The sequence below is a fragment of the Squalius cephalus genome (assembly GCF_949319135.1).
Source record: "Squalius cephalus genome assembly, chromosome: 17".
NCBI classification, from domain to species: domain Eukaryota; kingdom Metazoa; phylum Chordata; class Actinopteri; order Cypriniformes; family Leuciscidae; genus Squalius; species Squalius cephalus.
In genome coordinates, this window is record NC_137138.1 from 18,749,351 (window position 1) to 18,767,189 (window position 17,839).

General features: G+C 37.9%; 1 protein-coding gene across 30 annotated transcripts in view; it reads right to left on the minus strand.

Moving 5' to 3' along the window:
* Positions 1-17,839, minus strand: part of mark2a (MAP/microtubule affinity-regulating kinase 2a) — a 38,877-nt gene that overhangs the window by 10,368 nt on the left and 10,670 nt on the right. For 5 of the 30 annotated variants that reach the window (XM_079847459.1, XM_079847465.1, XM_079847460.1 and 2 more), the window contains 14 exons: positions 13,920-14,075; positions 11,729-11,782; positions 11,309-11,357; positions 10,938-11,003; positions 10,143-10,213; positions 9,785-9,841; positions 9,419-9,655; positions 9,223-9,342; positions 6,489-6,627; positions 5,766-5,878; positions 4,697-4,817; positions 4,482-4,609; positions 4,295-4,383; positions 261-398 (listed from right to left, as the gene is read on the minus strand). In XM_079847459.1, coding sequence (XP_079703585.1) covers positions 261-398; positions 4,295-4,383; positions 4,482-4,609; positions 4,697-4,817; positions 5,766-5,878; positions 6,489-6,627; positions 9,223-9,342; positions 9,419-9,655; positions 9,785-9,841; positions 10,143-10,213; positions 10,938-11,003; positions 11,309-11,357; positions 11,729-11,782; positions 13,920-14,075 — 1,538 coding nt within the window. Of the gene's footprint in view, positions 1-260; positions 399-4,294; positions 4,384-4,481; positions 4,610-4,696; positions 4,818-5,765; positions 5,879-6,488; positions 6,628-9,222; positions 9,343-9,418; positions 9,656-9,784; positions 9,842-10,142; positions 10,214-10,937; positions 11,004-11,308; positions 11,358-11,728; positions 11,783-13,919; positions 14,076-14,162; positions 14,290-17,839 lie in introns of those variants that run through there. The other 25 variants (XM_079847456.1, XM_079847454.1, XM_079847451.1 and 22 more) reach the window with 9 other exon arrangements.

Consider the following 17,839-nt stretch of genomic DNA (forward strand, 5'->3'; position numbering starts at 1 on the left):
GTAGACAATGTGTGTTTACACGGAGGGGAAAGTGGGATGGCGAGTGAGACGGTTGTATTATTGTGGACAACGAGTGAGAGAAAAGTAGACAGGAAATTCAAAAAATTTAGGGCCTTCCCATCTCTTTGCTTGACGAATTCAGTCTGCGGATCTCATGTATTCCAAAACTCAAAAAAAAAGCAATCATACGACTTTACTCGTCACTAGTTCTTGAAGTCGCATCCCCCTTCGGAATAGTTTGGAGTTTGGCTGCCACTTGCCTGGGGCGATGTGCATGGAGGTCTGGGGGGCTGGGGTGGGCGGAGGTGGACAAGGACTTGTGGTGGCGGGTGCGGGATGAGGCGGCGAGCACCGCAGCCGCTGAGGCGGTGGAGGCGCGGGACCCTGGAGTGTTCAGGCTGGGGGAAAAATGAATAACAGCCCCCACGTACGGACATCCCCACGTACAGAGTGGAGGGAGGTATGGGTGAGGTTATAAAGCAGATTCAGCAAAGATGGGATGAGGGTTGAGAAAGTGATGGAATTAGACAAAAGCACACACACCAGGAGATAAAAATACAACACTGCGTTGCGATAATGCAGGTTTGGGCTCTATTTTAGTCTATTCTTAGATCTATACAGATCAAAGCTAGTCAAAGTTGAATCAAACTTGCATTATCACTGGAAAGCTCGCTCTGTTCATCGAGTGAGAATTTGAAATGAGATGCAGTGATGATGATCAAAAGCGTCTGACAGTATAAGCCTCATGGGCATGATGTGCTTTTAAAAGCTACTCACATAAGCTCAATTTACGCATTTTCATTTGCTTCTCTGCAACTGACCTTGCGCACACATAAACTCTTTCCGCGTCAGCATTCTGACTGTGCTGCCGCTTGTCACCTCAAGCTAAATTAAACATCCATATAACAAGGCTGCTGTTTTCGGTTTCCCACATCTCTTCTCTCGGTAACCTGATTATTTGGGTCAGGCAAAAATCACTAATTCCAGATTAAAGGATGAGATTGACTACATACCAATCAGTGGTAATACGCCAGTGTGTCTCAGTATCTAGAGTAAAATTCAATTGTCGACGTACCAATAGCAGTGATGTTTCAATTGAACACACTCCTTTATTTAAAGTTACATATTACAGGGTTCCTACTCAATCTAGGCAAATGTAATATTTTAGAGCAGAGAAAAACTAAAAAAGAAATAAACATTATAGATATTTCTATGAATTTTCAATACATTTAATGATTTTTTTCTCAACTCTACTCCATTACTGGAATGTAAACATCAATTTAAAAATTTCTCAGTATTTCCGGGTTTTACATGACTGTGGGAACCGTGACATTAACATAATAAATTCAATTGTAATTCTGTACACAAGCAGTCAAATTCAAAGTAGGTAGTAGAGTAATAAGTAGTTTTCTCTTTTCAATCTGCTAATCTAATAAATATGAACATAAGCAGCATGTCTCGATATCATAGTGAAACAGATCAGACTTTTTTAATTTTAGTATAAATTTGGTCAAATATATCCCAAATATGCAGTGCTCTGACTGCTGGAATTCACCATAGTAGATATTTATGGGAACCATTAGAGAAAATTTCGAGGTGGGGTAGGAGGTGGCATCTGTGGCACTCTGTTGATTACCACAGACAACAATTCTCACTTGTCCCTGAGTGTGTAAAAATTAACTAATGGAGTTACAATAGTTGGCATGCTGCCCAGAGGACATGTGCAGCTTATATTTCTGTAAAAAGCACTTACACTGTTTGCTTGAACTGTACAGTTATCCAAATCATTTTTCTAGGTGGATGGAAATCTAGTTATCAACATAATTCCGGTGGGTGGAGCAAAACTTGTGTGTTACTGAGAGAAAGTAACCAGATTTACTGTTTAGTTGGTCATATTATGGATTGAATGATATAAGGATGTAACTTTAGACAAGCAGGGTCTGTAAGAGATTCTAAGACACCAGTCTTATGCTAACGTACTACAGTTTAAGCTTGAGGTTTAAAAAATAATAATAAAAAAATAATAATAATATCAATAATTTATTTATAAATTGATCAAGCATCAGTAAAGACATTTATAATATATATTTAAAATTTTAAAAAATTCCATTTAAAATAAATGCTGTTCTTCTGAATTTTCTATTCAACGAAACCTAAAGAAAAATGTATCAAGATTTCCTACAAAAATATTAAGCAGCACAATTGTTTTAAATGTTGATAATAAACGTTTCTTGTAAAACAAATCAGCATATTAGAATGATTTCTGAAGGATCGTGTAACATTGAAGACGGGAGTAGTGATGCTGAAAATTCAGCTTTGCCATAACTGGAATAAATTGCAGAAAGTAGTTCATTTTAAACTGATAATATTTCACAATATTAACAATGTTTTAGTGTATTTTTGATTAATAAAAGTCTTAGTGAGCACAAGATACTTAAAAAAAAATCATAGTGACCACAAACCTATTAACATAAGTGTTATGGTTATACACTTATTATTGAGATATTTTATGCATTGATTCATTTTAAGTGTATAGCTGTAAGAGTTTCCCTGAATGACTAGTCAAACTTATTGCCTGTGCTAATCACCAGCATGCCACCGACAGACTAGCCTGGCTAACGTCAGACCACTTTCTCTTTGAGACGTGGTCTGGAAACCACATGTACATTTTCTCGTATTTGAGGCGTGGTTTACGAATGCCCAGAGCCGTTTATTGGGCGCTACGAATGTCTATCAAATGCGCCTGTACGCAGCTCATAGCCAATCATTTCAAATTATACCAGATGACGTATGTAGAGCGACAGATATTCAAAGAAGACGACGATGGGTCAGAGATTTATGTGTACACCAGAGAGTCCTGCACGGGTCCGATTTTGTAAATCCGCACCCGACCCGTTTTCCAACAGCAGCACTAATAAAAATCTGCACCGACCCGCTTAAAATAGAACCGACACCCGACCCGCACCCGAAATAAAATCAGTTTAGACTATCACATTATAGACACACTTACAAACATTTTTATTGCCAGGTCATACAGAATTTATTACACGACCATTAACACAAGGACAACTTCAGCCGAAGCTGTCAAAAGGCCGATACATGAAGAACATGGCTAACGTTACCACACAAATCGAACAGACGCGGCTACAACACTATATGCCACACAATTTCGTCTAGCCTACATCTGACAATTTTGGGTTCAAACACACCCTGCACACCACACATACTTAACAGTGTTAAATATGAAAAATACCGTTCGATAGAGCTGCTTTGTTACCAGTTATCTGCGTGCTTCCTCAGGGATGAAGTTCCACATTTGCGGCTATCCAACACGAAAATGTTTGCAGCAAAGCCTTTCACAATATTTTCTTCAGATAACTCCAAATTTCTCCCACACACTAGACTTGATTTTTGATGACGTATTGTCGACAACTTTACAATCTCCACTAGCTATTCTTTTCTTCAACTCCTCAGCATCTATCTCGACGACTGCAAGCAGAACGCGCGCGCGCGGTTGTGATGCATTTTTAAAAGTGGAAGTAGCCTTGGTAACGTTATAGATCCTGGGAGGGCGTGGCGCGTCGGCACAAATAAACTGATGTGGATTTTAAATTATTTTATCAACTTGAAATACAGGCATATTTTTGTAGATGTGTTCCTAAAAATATGCATATATTTTTACGTCTGTCATGTTGGATCCATAGATAAACAAACTGCTTCGGTGTGTCGCATATACTTCGTCATCGTCTTCCTGCTCCCTCCCCGTTCTGTGATTGGTTCCCTATTTCAGGGGAAAAATTAGTCCATGGTGTCCAGACTACCTTGCAGCGTGAATAAAATCGCGCTGCTCAAGGCAGTATGGGGAAACCCAGGCTACCGACAGACATTAAGTTGAAAATAACCTGGAATATTATTTTATTGTATTAAAAAGGAACTCAGGCTGTCAAGCCTTTTTAATCATTGCTCTCTTTTAATCTTTGGATTAATTCTAAGTTCCCGAAAGCGTTGCAAATCTAGCTGAACAGATTTCAGCTTCGTGCTGCGGTCAAATGTGTGCAATTGTCAATGTGTGAATGTATGTGTGTGAATAACAGGATTATGTTTCCCATGCTGGCAGGGCAACAGCCTGACAGAATGAGTCGAGAGCAGAGAAGCTTTCCAAGTCTAAATATACACATACACGCATACACTACTTTTAACACCAGTCCACTTTGCAGAAATGAGTTTGATAGGCTCTTCCATGTGATCCGTGGCTGGAAAGGAAGACTGTGCATAAAGAGGAATGTGGCAGTACCTGTCCTTGCCGTTCTGTACACCCAGAGTGGCTCTCTCAGTGATTGGAGAGTTCCTGCTGCGGCTGGTGCCTGAGGATAGGATGCTGTTCTATACGGTACAAGGAGAGCGGACATGGAAATCAGTGACGTGAGCTCACAACCCGGTTGCCTATCAGTCATCAGCTCCTCAGGGGGCTCTATACTCACAGTGGAAGGGGTAGGAGTTTTCTTATGGTCTCCGGAGATCAGCGGGCTGGGAGGGACTTTACTGGAGCTGCTTGAACTGGCGATGTGCTTACTGTCGCCCTGAGGTCGCTTGGTGGAAACAGAGGAACCTGTGGTAGAAAGAGAAAATGTTTGAGATCTACAAACCAAGAGAGCCAGTGTTTATTGTGGCTAATGACCAGCGGAATGATGCTTGCTTTGGTCTGTGGATCTGCGGGACTTCTGATTGGAGGTGCTGCGTTGTCCCTTCTGAGAAGGTGAATGGGCGTTGTTTGTGAGGTCAGTGCTTAGGCGGTGCTTTATTGATAGTTCATCCAGCTAGGAGGGAGAGATAAAAAAAAGGGTATAAAGACAACAAACTTTTAACATTTATGTGCTCATCGCTTCAAATCTGCATAATTACAATATAAAGGTTAATAACAATTGCCATTAAAAACAGGAACAATACAATTTGGTCTTGTTTACAACTTGTCTGTTCCATGGTTTATCTCATGTTTAATGAGGCCTCTCAAACAAAACCATATATATGAAGAACTGCATGATTAATCTTGATTCAAACACCCATACGATCTTATTCCTAAATGACAACGATTCGCCTGTGTTAGCGAACATTCATATCTGTGTTGGCACTGCCACTGAGCAAGATAGAGTAGCTGTCATGTATAGGTATGAAACAGCTTGACAAACAGCAATTACAGTCTTACTGTTCGGATATAAACACTGATATCTACAGTAGCGATCAAAAGTATATCACATTTTGAAATTTGACGCTTTCAAATAAAGATCAGTTACATCGTTATGCCAGTAGGTGCCAACAAGTGACTAAAAAAAATGTATTTGTCATTATCATTCATTCAAGAGATTCGTTCAAAAATGCTGATTCATCCAGTAGGCATAATGAAACAAATCAAGTCTTTCATTAAGTCTATTCAGAATCGTGGGAGAACAGTGGTCTGTTTTAAACAGAAAAATCACAATTTATCAAGAATCTGCACGCTCTAATATGAATCGTAAGGTGCCTATTTTAATTACTACTTACAGAAATTCTCTGCATCATTTGCTTAATATAGCAGTTTTAGTAGATAAAATGGACAAAACAAACATAACTGAACAAAAAAAAGAACCAATCAAAAACAAAGAACACAAAAAGAACAGAACAAAACAACAAACAAAAAATAGAACAAAACAAACAAATATTTAAAATATTACCGCCCTACAAATTACATGCAAAACACAGATATACATAAGATATTTAGAGTATCATACCTCTGAGTTCCTATAGTCCAGTAATAAGTAAGTTGCCATGACATCATTGTATTTTTGGTTGATAAGGGAGTCTTGTATCTCCTCTAAAGAGTATCCCATTCGTAGCATAATATCTGAGGACACAGACCAAAGGGTTAAATAAGTAGGGAAAAAAACAGCTTACAAGTTTCACAACATGCTGAATTAGTTTTATATATATTTTTCCTCAAGCAAAACTTCTTGTCACGATGTGCATTCTAAGTTGTATTGAATGTTTGGGTGGGTGCTTTATTACTGGATCAAGCCATAAGAGCCCATCACCTATGTCCCAATATTCTGGTCACTATATATGGCTGAGATTCCTTCAAAAATGCAATTCACTAGTCAAAAAATTATGACTGCTTAAAAATGCAATAAAATGTAGGGTATCATTTATGTCTGCAGTACCAATGGTGCAAGATTTATTAATACCACATTTTATAAGTATGATAATTATCAAAATAAACAATCATGCAAACCATTTTTAAACACAAACCATAAAGAGATGAGAAAAAAGGAAATTTGAAAGCGTTAGAAAGCAGGAAAATCATCAATCGTTGCTTTAACTCACAAATAAAGATGCTCAGATGAGCTGCTGTAAGGAATTTAGATCCAGTCCCATCACCAAGATTTATTACCCAATCATAACCCATCTCGGTCTCAAATCCCACCCACCACCAAAGCCCCGGGCCACGTCTGCCCCACCTCTCTTCCAACCAGCTGCACTGATGGAGTGCTGACCTGTCCTCTTAGGGTCCTTGTAGTCAGGTTGGGGTTCGATGTAGGGCTTCATCTCGTCATCCTCATGGCCCACGTTCATCCATCGGTCCTTCATGATCTGCTGCTGAGTGCAAGCAGAAAGAAAGGGTACAAAAGTGAAGACATCATATCAGGTGGGGAGTAACGTAATGCAAAAAGAGTTGGCCTTTATGAAGGGGATGCACAGTCAACTGAGGGCAGCACTTCAAAATCACATCACACAGTGCTGAAACGCTAAATCACTCCATCAAAAACATATCAATCTGCAAACAGTTGTTTATGCAGAGTCTAAGCCTCAGAATATACGCCCACAGACCCTTCATGAACAGTCTGATGCATATTGCACACAAAAATAGCAAAAGCTGGCTAAAAACACCAGACCTGATCGGCTGGCTTTTATGTAATTTCCAGGAATCAAGGTTTAAATCAGTCCATTGTGTTTACCAGGTAGCTGCACAAGAACAACTGGATTTACCACAGTTTGAGAGGTTCATAGGTATTTAATCTTACATACTATATTTAAAAGGCTCATTCATAAACAGTATTTTATGTATATGCAATGTGTCCTTTTTTAATTTTTTAGATTTTATTTAGGGCTGTCAAATGATTAATCGCGATTAATCGCATCCAAAATAAAAGTTTGTGTTTACATAATATATGTGTGTGCGGTGTATAATTATTTTCTATATATATATATATATATATATATATATATATATATATATATAAATACACACACATGCATGTATATATTTAAGAAAAATTTGCATGTATATACTGTGTATATATTTATATTATAGGGGTGTAATGGTACGTGTATTCGTACCGGACCGTTTCGGTACAGGGCTTTCGGTTCGGTGCACGTGTGTACCGAATGACTGAATGCAATATTTTGTGTGCGGAACATAGGTACATTTTCGTGTTTCCACACGAACATATTAAGTGGCGGAAGTCTCCGCGTTCAGCGCAAATCCCGCCCTGCAGCTGATTCTAAAGTTTTATCCTCGTCACTGTAACCTAAACCAATGAAATCAACTGCAGGGCGAAAAAAAGCTTTTCCGCTCCGTGTGCGCCGCCCACTGATCTATATAATGACATTCTATATAGATCAGTGGCGCCGCCGCACTCTCCGTTCCGCGCGCGCGTGCGTGCGTGCGTGTGTGTGTGTGTGTGTGTGTGTGTGTGTCGGCCCGCTGCACTCTCTGCTCAATGTTCGAGTCCGTGTTTGCGCTGCGCGTTCTGCTCTGTCGTTAACGGCCCAAACACTCCAATCATGTACCGATCACGCACTTGAAAAGCAAAGTCCGCTCAAATAAGGTGAAATTTCTCAGTAGTACACTTCTGTTTGCTGAGCTGGTATAGTCATGCTGGCAACAATGGTAAAATGACCTGCTCTGATCACATGCTCTGGTAATAATAGCTTTGTAGGCTACTATAGCTTTGGACTATATTTTATTTTGATAATTATTAAAAAAGTGGAAAAAAAATCTTAAATTGATTATGTTGATTGATTATTGAAAAATAATAATACATTGATATATTTATGCTTAATATTATTTTAATATAGGGCTATTTTCTGTTCCTTTTTTCCCCATGTTTCATTTAATTAGGTGATTATAAGTTTAATTATTGATGATTACAAGCTTGGAGGAATTGCAATTAATTACAGCAAATTGTGCAATTAATTAGTTTTTTTTTTTATCGATCCCCAGCCTTAATTTTTAAATATGAGCAGGCCTACAAGCTGGGATTGGTAATGCTGCACTGTAATCATAGTTATTTATTTATATTTTTCATTAAATTTATTATGTGATATTGGTTTGAGACTGAGAGTATATATATATATATAACTTTGCAGCAGTATTTTATTTCTTATTCTTTTTTTTTTCATTTTATATCTATTTTATTATATTTTATTAAAAAGTGTTTAAAAAAGTGCAAACAAATTGTTAAAAAAAGTTTATAGTAATAAACAACCTGCAGTTTAATGTTTGCATTTCTTCCCCTTACTGTACCGAAAATAAACCGAACCGTGACTTTAAAACCGAGGTACGTACCGAACCGTGATTTTTGTGTACCGTTACACCCCTATTATATTATATATAATTTATATTATATATAAATATTTTATATATAAATAATACATTTTATAATACACATATATTATGTAAACACAAACTTTTATTTTGGATGCGATTAATCGCGATTAATCGTTTGACAGCCCTAATTTTATTATTTTCATAAATTATTTTCACAGCCCTAATTTTATTATTTTCATAAATTATTTTCACAATGTTTTCGCATATGGACAAAGTTACAATCTGATTGGAAATCATGCATAATATTAAAATATTCTGTTCAAGAACTTTTCTTTGTCCTGTCTAATTTGGTTTATTAATTTGGTAACGGTTTATTATTTTACATTTTGTTACATTATTTTACATTTTGTTTTGTTTATTAGTTTTAAACAAAGAAATTAATTTTTTATAGATTTTCATATTTTAAGATTGAAAGTCTAGGCCTGCGCAAGGGGTAAAACAATAAAACCTATAAAAAATCAATCCCTAAGAAACACAAATATATTCTTGCTCAGAATAAGCTGCAATGTAGACCAGACTCTACACCAATGAATAGTTAAAAATTAAGACAAGATTGCTTAAGTATTTATGCCTGTACAAACCTCAAGGCTCCCTCTCTTGGTTGGGTTGAGTATGAGGAATTTCTTCAGTAAGTTCTCACAGTCGGTCGACATATAGAAGGGAATCCTGTACTTGCCCCTCAAAACGCGTTCTCGCAGCTCCTAAGAACACCAGAACACAATTATTCAGAATATAATGCAAAGCTGTTGACCTTTACTCCCATTTCTCTGTGCTCACCTTTAGGTTCTGTCCATCGAACGGCAAAGAACCACTGACCAGTGTATACAGTATGACCCCAAGACTCCAGACATCCACCTCAGGCCCGTCGTACTTCTTCCCCTGAAAGAGCTCGGGTGCAGCATATGGAGGGCTGCCACAAAAAGTATCCAGCTTGTTGCCCAGTGTGAACTCGTTACTAAAACCGAAATCTGCAATTTTTATATTCATGTCTGCATCCAGGAGCAGGTTTTCAGCCTGTAAGTAAGGGAGGATCTTTAGCGATTATGTATTTAGAGATGAAACCAACTTGCATCAGTATAGAAGACTACACTCAGAGGCAGAGGTAAAGACATAAAATAGAGTGTGAAAATCTATCTTGTGTACCTTGAGGTCTCTGTGGACAATGCACTTCTGGTGACAGTACTGCACTGCTGACACAATCTGCCCGCACACACACAAAAATATATCATAAACAATAGCTTATACACAAACTGACTGCTAAAACCATTTGTTTGATGATTTTAAACAACAATACTGAATACTATCTACTCGTGAACGGTGTTAAGTTAAAACATTTGAAAAAGATTCTTTAAATTCAGACAAACCCAAATACCACTGATGTGTTTATAGCTCCTATGGTGCTTTGTATTCATGCAACAGTGATATCAAATATGCACAAGTGATATCAAATATGCACAAATGAGTGAATAAAATAAACAAACAAACATGCGCAGCCTCTCACCTGTCTAAATTTGGCTCGGGCCTCTTTCTCTTTCATTCTGCCGTGGGCTACGAGGTAATCAAACACCTCACCTGCAAACCAAGAAGGGGAACAACAGTCACGTTTAGAAAAACAGATTCAAAAATTGGAAAGCTAAGCTAGGGTCTGGCTTTGGTGCGTTTACAGCTGCTGGTACTTTATTATAAATCGATACCTTGGGAAACAAATAGGTGGCTGATTAAATTAAACTAGAGCCGTCATTAATTCAATATTGATAATTGATGACGTGGGATCTAAAATTTGTTTGCATGACGTGCAGTGTTTCCTAAGGAATGTTGTGTCTGCAGTGGGATGTTTTTGCAGCTGTCGTCTGATGATCTTAATGTTTGTAAAAAAAAAAGATAAGCCATATATATGGCATAGAAAGTACAAATTACTTACATTTTGTTAACATCCCAGTTATATTTGATTTAGATCCATTACAGAAGGCTTTTAAAGAATCTCACGCATAGATGCATTCATTTTTACACTTCAAATCACACTGCCTAAATCACTGAACTGTGCTGAACAGCAGCGCTTGTTAATTCGGGTCAGGCACTGACATTTCAAGAATGAAGATATAGTACCCTGGTAAATTTTGGTATTTAATGGGGACAGTGATCATAACTATAGACTGAGAGCCAAATCCTGTCTACAGTAACTAGAGGCATTTACATAATAGTTAAACATTCATAGCGCATCAGAGAGAAAAAACAGTACGGGATGTAACAGGGTTAAAAAAAAAAGAGGTTAAAATGGGTTTGGGAGAGCTCTGACCTCCGCTGGCATATTCCATCACCAGGTAGAGAGTCTTCTCGGTCTCAATCACTTCAAATAACTTCACTACATGAGGACAGAAGAGGGGAAAAAGGAATGTAAGAAAGGTTCAACTCACATACTCAATTTGTTTTGCTTTACTTGCAATATTCAGCATTCTGAATGAAGAGTAAAAATCATTTTGATTTGGGTTATTCCCAAGAGGTTTTACGCTCACCAAATCCAGTTGCACAGAAAAACACTGACATTTGGACAAGGATTAATGAACCCAAAAAAGGGGGAAAAAAAAAACAGTGGGTACTGCCAAAACTGAAAAACTGGAGACTCAAGCTGAGAGACTTAAGGGCGATTTGTCTGTCAGTTAAGCTCACCAATATTTGGGTGATTCAAGACCTTCATGATCCTCACTTCCCGAAATAGCTGAAAAAGGAGACAGAAGATGTCAATGTGTTGCAAACAGATGATGTGTTTGTCCTTCACAGAGCATAAATATTTCAAGCTTGTGCACATGAGTAAGATGTGGTTAAGAACCCCTCACCACCGAACTACCTCCCCCCCTTCCCCGTCCCCCTCTCCAAAGCCAACCAACCCTTTACTTCAGGAAGTATTTGAGCCTAATTTCCTATAATTAACTGCCATGGGCCCTACAGAGAAAAGGCTTCGCGTTTTGAAAGTCACAAGGCAACAGGAAGAGAGACAACTTAACAGGGGTGGGAGCGTTAAAAAAACAAAACAAATTTACCAGTAAACTTCTGAAATTAACTTTAACCTTGAGGAAGGGTCACACTCACCTTTTGAAGACTGGATGAATTGAGCTGAGTCTTGTCTATGATTTTCACCGCCACCTGATCGAGAGGGTAAAGAGTTCAGTTAGGACAAGCGCAAGGAAAAGCCTTGAGGCGGAAGGCACACATCAGCTTTGGTCTGCATTTATACAGATCACAATCTCACATCATCAGGAAACAATTCACGGCGCACTGAGATTACAGCGTGCCGAGTGCACACACACGCAAACCCACAGTTTTCATCTTTGTCCCCCTCTTCTCTATCAAGTGCGTTATCGGTGTCTCAGACACCATGCAGTCCCATATTAGCAGGCAAGGGGATCCAAAAACAAGCTGGATGTAAAGGGTGTTGTAGCATGCACCAAAGAACAGCTAGTGGAGGATTCGGAAACATTTAAAGTCATAAAACCCTAAACCAAATTTTCTGAAATTTTAACAGAGTTACGCGTGTTGAACATCATATAAGTAAATGTTACCATCCGTCAGTTTTGATTGTAGTAGAAAACTAGTTAATTTTAAACCTTTTTGCTCCATTTTCAACTTCCAGGTTTAAATTCGTCCTTGTGTACTATAGTATATTGATGACTCCTCGGTGTCTCATAATTATTCATGAGACTACGTGTCCTTATCCTATGAGAAGACCCCTTGCTTAATTATTCATGACAGCACACATTGATTTCCTCTGACAGGCACTTCAAACAGTGAGATCACTTACAGTAAGTTAGAGATGCAATAACGGATCAAAAACAAGTTTCTGCTTCGCATAAGTTCTCTTCAATAGATCCTGAGTCTTCGACACAAACGCGATTCATCCGCACTGTGAGTGTAACCGGTGTTTACGGCCCTTTAAGTGATCAAACGGCTCAAAATAAGTCTCAAAAGTTAAAGATGCAACAGCGTTTTCATATATATATTTTTGATACAGAGAACAAAAGCGAATCGCTGTGCATTAAATTATAGCTGTCACAGGATGTGTATGTATTTGTGTAATTTACAATGAGCTTACAAAACCATGTGTATATTGTGTTGTGTGTAATGGTAATTTGCAGCGTGCACTTGTGGGGAGCTTTGATGCTTTTAACTTAATAAAAGTGAAATAAAACTGTCAGAATCAGAAGCCGTTGCTGTGTTGTTGGTCCCTCTTCACCCTTCACTCCGCATCTCACCACTACCACTTTTGTAGCATTTTCAAAACTGCGGTGAAAACTGACTGGTGCTGAAAGTCACGTGATCAGCTCATTATGCAGGAATTGTAAATGAACAGCTGCATTCCAAACATGCATAGTATTTGTACGATATAAAAGATGCACCTATGTATTACTATTAAAACATTAAAGCTACTTTTCTGGATTTTAATTTCATGTTGAAAAAAAAGGAGTAATAAAGCACCTTGAATTTGGGATGTAACGGAAGCAGCAACAGATCATTTCTTGTGAAAAGTGAAAAAATGTTAAATTATTGAAAAATAAACAAACATTGGGCGGGGACTTGGTTCAATTTGCTGGTAGTTGTTTGGATGGCGGCAGATGTGAATGTGAGCTTGCAGTTGGTTGTAAGCAGAGTTTAAGCAGACAACTATTGGAGAAGTCTGGCATAGGTAACCAAAGAGAAGACTGTTGAGTCCTGATATTTCAATAAAATATATATTTTTAAAACATGTATGGATGAATTCACAATAGATCAATAATATGCACTTAGAAAATAGGGTGATTTTCTATTACATGCTGACTTTATCAAAATAAATGTCAGAAAACGTATTTTATAGGATTTCTTCACTTTTTCCAAGTTGTGTAATTAATTAGCATTGTGTTAAATTCAAATATTTTACAGTGTTTGTAAATTAAACCCGATAACCTGTGTGCAATAACCAATACCAACAATAATACAATTTAATGTTATTATTAGGAAATATTGCCATTTCTACATTTCTCAAAAGTACATTCTCATCACCAGTGAAGTGCACACTATGTGCAATTTTTTTCAGGTGGATGGCTGCGGCTGTTACTTTAAGATCTGAGAGGCGTCAGATTTGAGCTAACAACTGAGCTGCACATTTATCATCATCTGCATTTTGGAGATCAGACAAATCATTCAAAGACATTCCACTCATCTGACAAATAGCATGCCAATTAAACAGCCAACGGTTTTTGCCTTGTCATATTTTTCTTTGGGGGTTAAACTCAAACTCAATCCTCACCTCTTTGCCAGTGAGGACATGCTTGGCCAGTTTGACCTTGGCGAAGTTGCCTTTGCCGATGGTTTTCAGGAGCCTGTAGCAGCCGATGTGGGGCTGCTCCTCTGCTGTGGAGAGGGGCATGATGCAGCGCCCTCCGGGCTTTGAGTCGGAGTGAGACTACAAAGGGAGAGAGAGAAAAAATTGTTTAGACCAGTGTTTTTTTTTGTTGTTTTTTTGTGACTATTCCAGACCACAGTTCTTCACCTGGGAACGGTTTTGAAAGTTGAACTTAAACGCACAGATGGGATGTTTGCAGAGCACTGCATTAATAATATCCTTATCAGAGCTCAAGTGATTCTGATTGGATAGGACTGTCGCCAGTCACCATCTGATTCTCACACCAAGCAGACATGCAGAGAGAGGCAGAGATGAAGAGTGAGGTAGAAAAAGGAAGAGACTGTGAAAGAGAGCAGAGATTAGGGATGCACAACAATTTAAGTCTTTAACTCTTTAATTTTTGTTTTTTGCCTGAGAGAAAACGGGCAGAAATTTTTGGCCAAAAATGAGAACGGAAACCCTTTGACATCCAATAACAGCTTCACTGACATTAAAAAAGCAGATTAAATGGTTCAGGTTTACTCAAGTAAACAGCGGCTGTTGATGGATGATACATAGTTGGGAAAGGAGAATTTTTTTGTAAATTTGGAGTGCTGTCAGTACAGAGAACAACGACACATTAATGACACATCAAGGATGTTAAGAGGCTAAAAGCAGGTTTAAAACTTGCCCCATTGAAGTCAACAGGGTGCAAATTTTAAAAAGAGGATAACACGGTGTAGGCAACACCGATTTTTGTCGTTGTTCTCTGTACTGACAGCACTCCAAATTTACAAAAAAATGAGCTCAATGTTAAAATTGACCGGAGTTCTCCTTTAAACACCTCTTCAGACAAGCACAATGTCTAAAAGCCTAAGGAAGCAGACTGCAGTCAATATTTAAATGTAACTGCATATTCAGTTTATTTTTGCATTTTCTAGCTGTTTTAAAGCCCAAATGGCAAACTTAACCTACTTTGTTCAACCTTTTGGTTATTAACACAATGCAATGATTGCACAAAGCATACAAGTCTATCTTATGTAGCACATCAGATGAATTCTTTGTCATACAAGAGAAACATCTGAAAATATACATTTCTGTACAAATATCACAGACCATTCTGAGCAATGATATACATTACTGCTCGAAAGTTTGGGGTCAGTAAGATTTATTAATGCTTTTGAAAGAAGTCTCTTATGCTCACCAAAGCTGTATTTGTTTGATACAGAAAAACTAAAAAAAGAATAATTAAAAAATACTCTAAAAATAGAGAAAAACATTCAGTAATACTGTCAAATATTATTACAATTTAAAATAACAGTTTTCAAATATATTATGTTTTCAAATGTAATTTATTGTAATATCTTAGACGCCATCTTAGGCCATCTGTGTGACCGCTTTGGGTGTGTGAAAAATATATTGCGATAATTATCATTATCGTTTTATCACCCAGCCCTATACTGAAATGAGTATTCGTTTGTGTTCATGCGCTTGAACTGATTTATTTGACAACACTTGTCCCAAGCGTCTTTCACACTGGCCTTGGGCAATCGGACAGTTCTTATTGTCGAGCCCTGACTACATAACATCTAGGCTCCAACAAAATAAATTAAAGAGAACTTCCGTTATTCCAAGCAAAGGCTAATTTAAAATTAGCACATTCAGTTTGGTTTTCAGACCAGAATTTTCAGTTTCAGGCATTTTCATTTCAGTGCATGACCAGCAGAAATAACAAAAGAGAGAGAGGTCACAGGACAGACAGCAGTCAAGGGAAAAAAGAAGAAGAGGAAACTGATGGGGAGTGAGTGAGAGAGAGTAGTGTTTGACCATGGGAATTTCTCTTGACTGGTGTGAGGTACACTCGGTTCTTTCTGCGTTAATTGGGGAACAGAGCATCAATTGTGGTCTGTCCCTGTGTATGAGCTCACATTAGAGCTGGCTTTTGAGGACAGGCTGTTGACCAGTGAGGTGAGTACATCAATTCAAACAGATACTCTATTGTCTATCGTCGCACATTTTCAAAACACAGTTACTGCCACCACGTTTATATTAGTCTTTCCCTGAAGTCTGGCTTGTGTCCGTAGTACGTCAGAGTGCTAAGGGTGCCCTTTGTCTATGGATGAACATCTAAAGAAACAATTTCAAATCACATAAAAATGCACCGGATGAGGTCTGTGATATAGTTGACGCATCTTCCTGATAACACCCTCGTAGAGCCAGATTAATTCACTTCTGCTAAACACACCCGCCATCACTGGTGGTGAGTCATTCAGGAGTTACTAAGCACATCACTGATAGACTCTTAAGTGCTATTTAAACATTACACAATGGTCATAACACACACACACAAAAACTCCATTATTTGGTGTAAATAGTCAATGCTACACAGGCAGAAAAATCTGCAAAGATAGTCTTAGATAATTTTTTTTTTAAATCATTCAATAAATTGAATATACTGTATACAAAAAAAAGCAGACTTAAATTATTTCAAGTTAGTATTTTTATAATATAACTAAAATAACTTTATACATAACAGTACTTTTGAATAATTCACAAAATGTATAATGTAAACAAATTTTTAAAATAATTCAAAATGTTTAAATTGCAAAAAGAACAAATGTAAAGTTCAATAATAAAGAATCAGAACATTTATGACCCGTGCTGGCAAAATGAGACGGAAATGTAATTACGGGTTAATTACGAGCTGCAAGCAAAACAAGTGAAAAAACATCAATTTCGGACAAATTTGAGGTTTTCACAAAAATGTGTTCATCAAGCCCTCGTCTAGCAATCCTAATGCTCCAAATAATAATTAAACATCTAAAATTATCTTTATTTGTACATTTTCTGAGAGTTGTACCTTTGTGTTTTAATAATCCATGAAAAAGTGCAGTTTGTCTCTGCTCGCTTCTCGACGACTGGCCCTTCCTCTCAGCACAAGTTTGGTGTCGTTGTAAAGCACTGCATTCCAACTTTGTGAATATTCAGAGCGAATTCTCGATGGCATGAGTCTGAACTTATGAAATGTGATTTTCAAACTCATGCTGATGTAACAAACAATCTTACTTGCACTGACTGACCGATCAGAATCGTGCGCACAAAGACACTTCAGACAGCGCGCGATGCCAATATGTACACACGCAATATGTATGTACATGTACACATATGTTTCACGCAAACATTATCTGTTATGTCTTAAAGGGTTAGTTCACCCAAAAATGAAAATTCTGTCAATAATTACTCACCCCCATGTTGTTCCAACCCCCTAAGACTTTCGTTCGTCTTCGAAACACAATTTAAGATATTTTTGATGAAATCTGAGAGCTGGCTCACTCCTTCATAGGCTTCTATGTAATTTCATTCTGCAGGCCCAGAAAAGTTAGTAAAAACATCGTTAAAATAGTCCAAGTGACTACAGTGGCTCAACCTTAAGTTTATCAAGTGACGAGAATACTTTGTGCGCAAAAAATATATAAATAACGACTTTATTCAACTATTAATTTTCTTCTGTACGGGCCTCTGACGCGAGTTCACGAGAGCACCACGACACATGCGCGAGAACTGAGAAGATGACGCAAATGGGTCTCGATGTAGTGTTTAAAATGGTTCTAAATGTGCATTTCCTGGATGTCCGAATCGTGAGAAACCAACGAGAAAACGTAAAAACGCCTTACCAATGCCGCAAAATGAATGGCTTACCTTTCACACTTTCCCATCAAATGATCGTGAGTGTCATCTTCTCAGTTCTCGCGCATGCGTCGTGGTGCTCTCGTGAACTCACGTTGGAGCCAACTTTTCTTGTGATTTTGGGTCAGTAGTGGTGTACGTCTTGGAGTTCTGACATG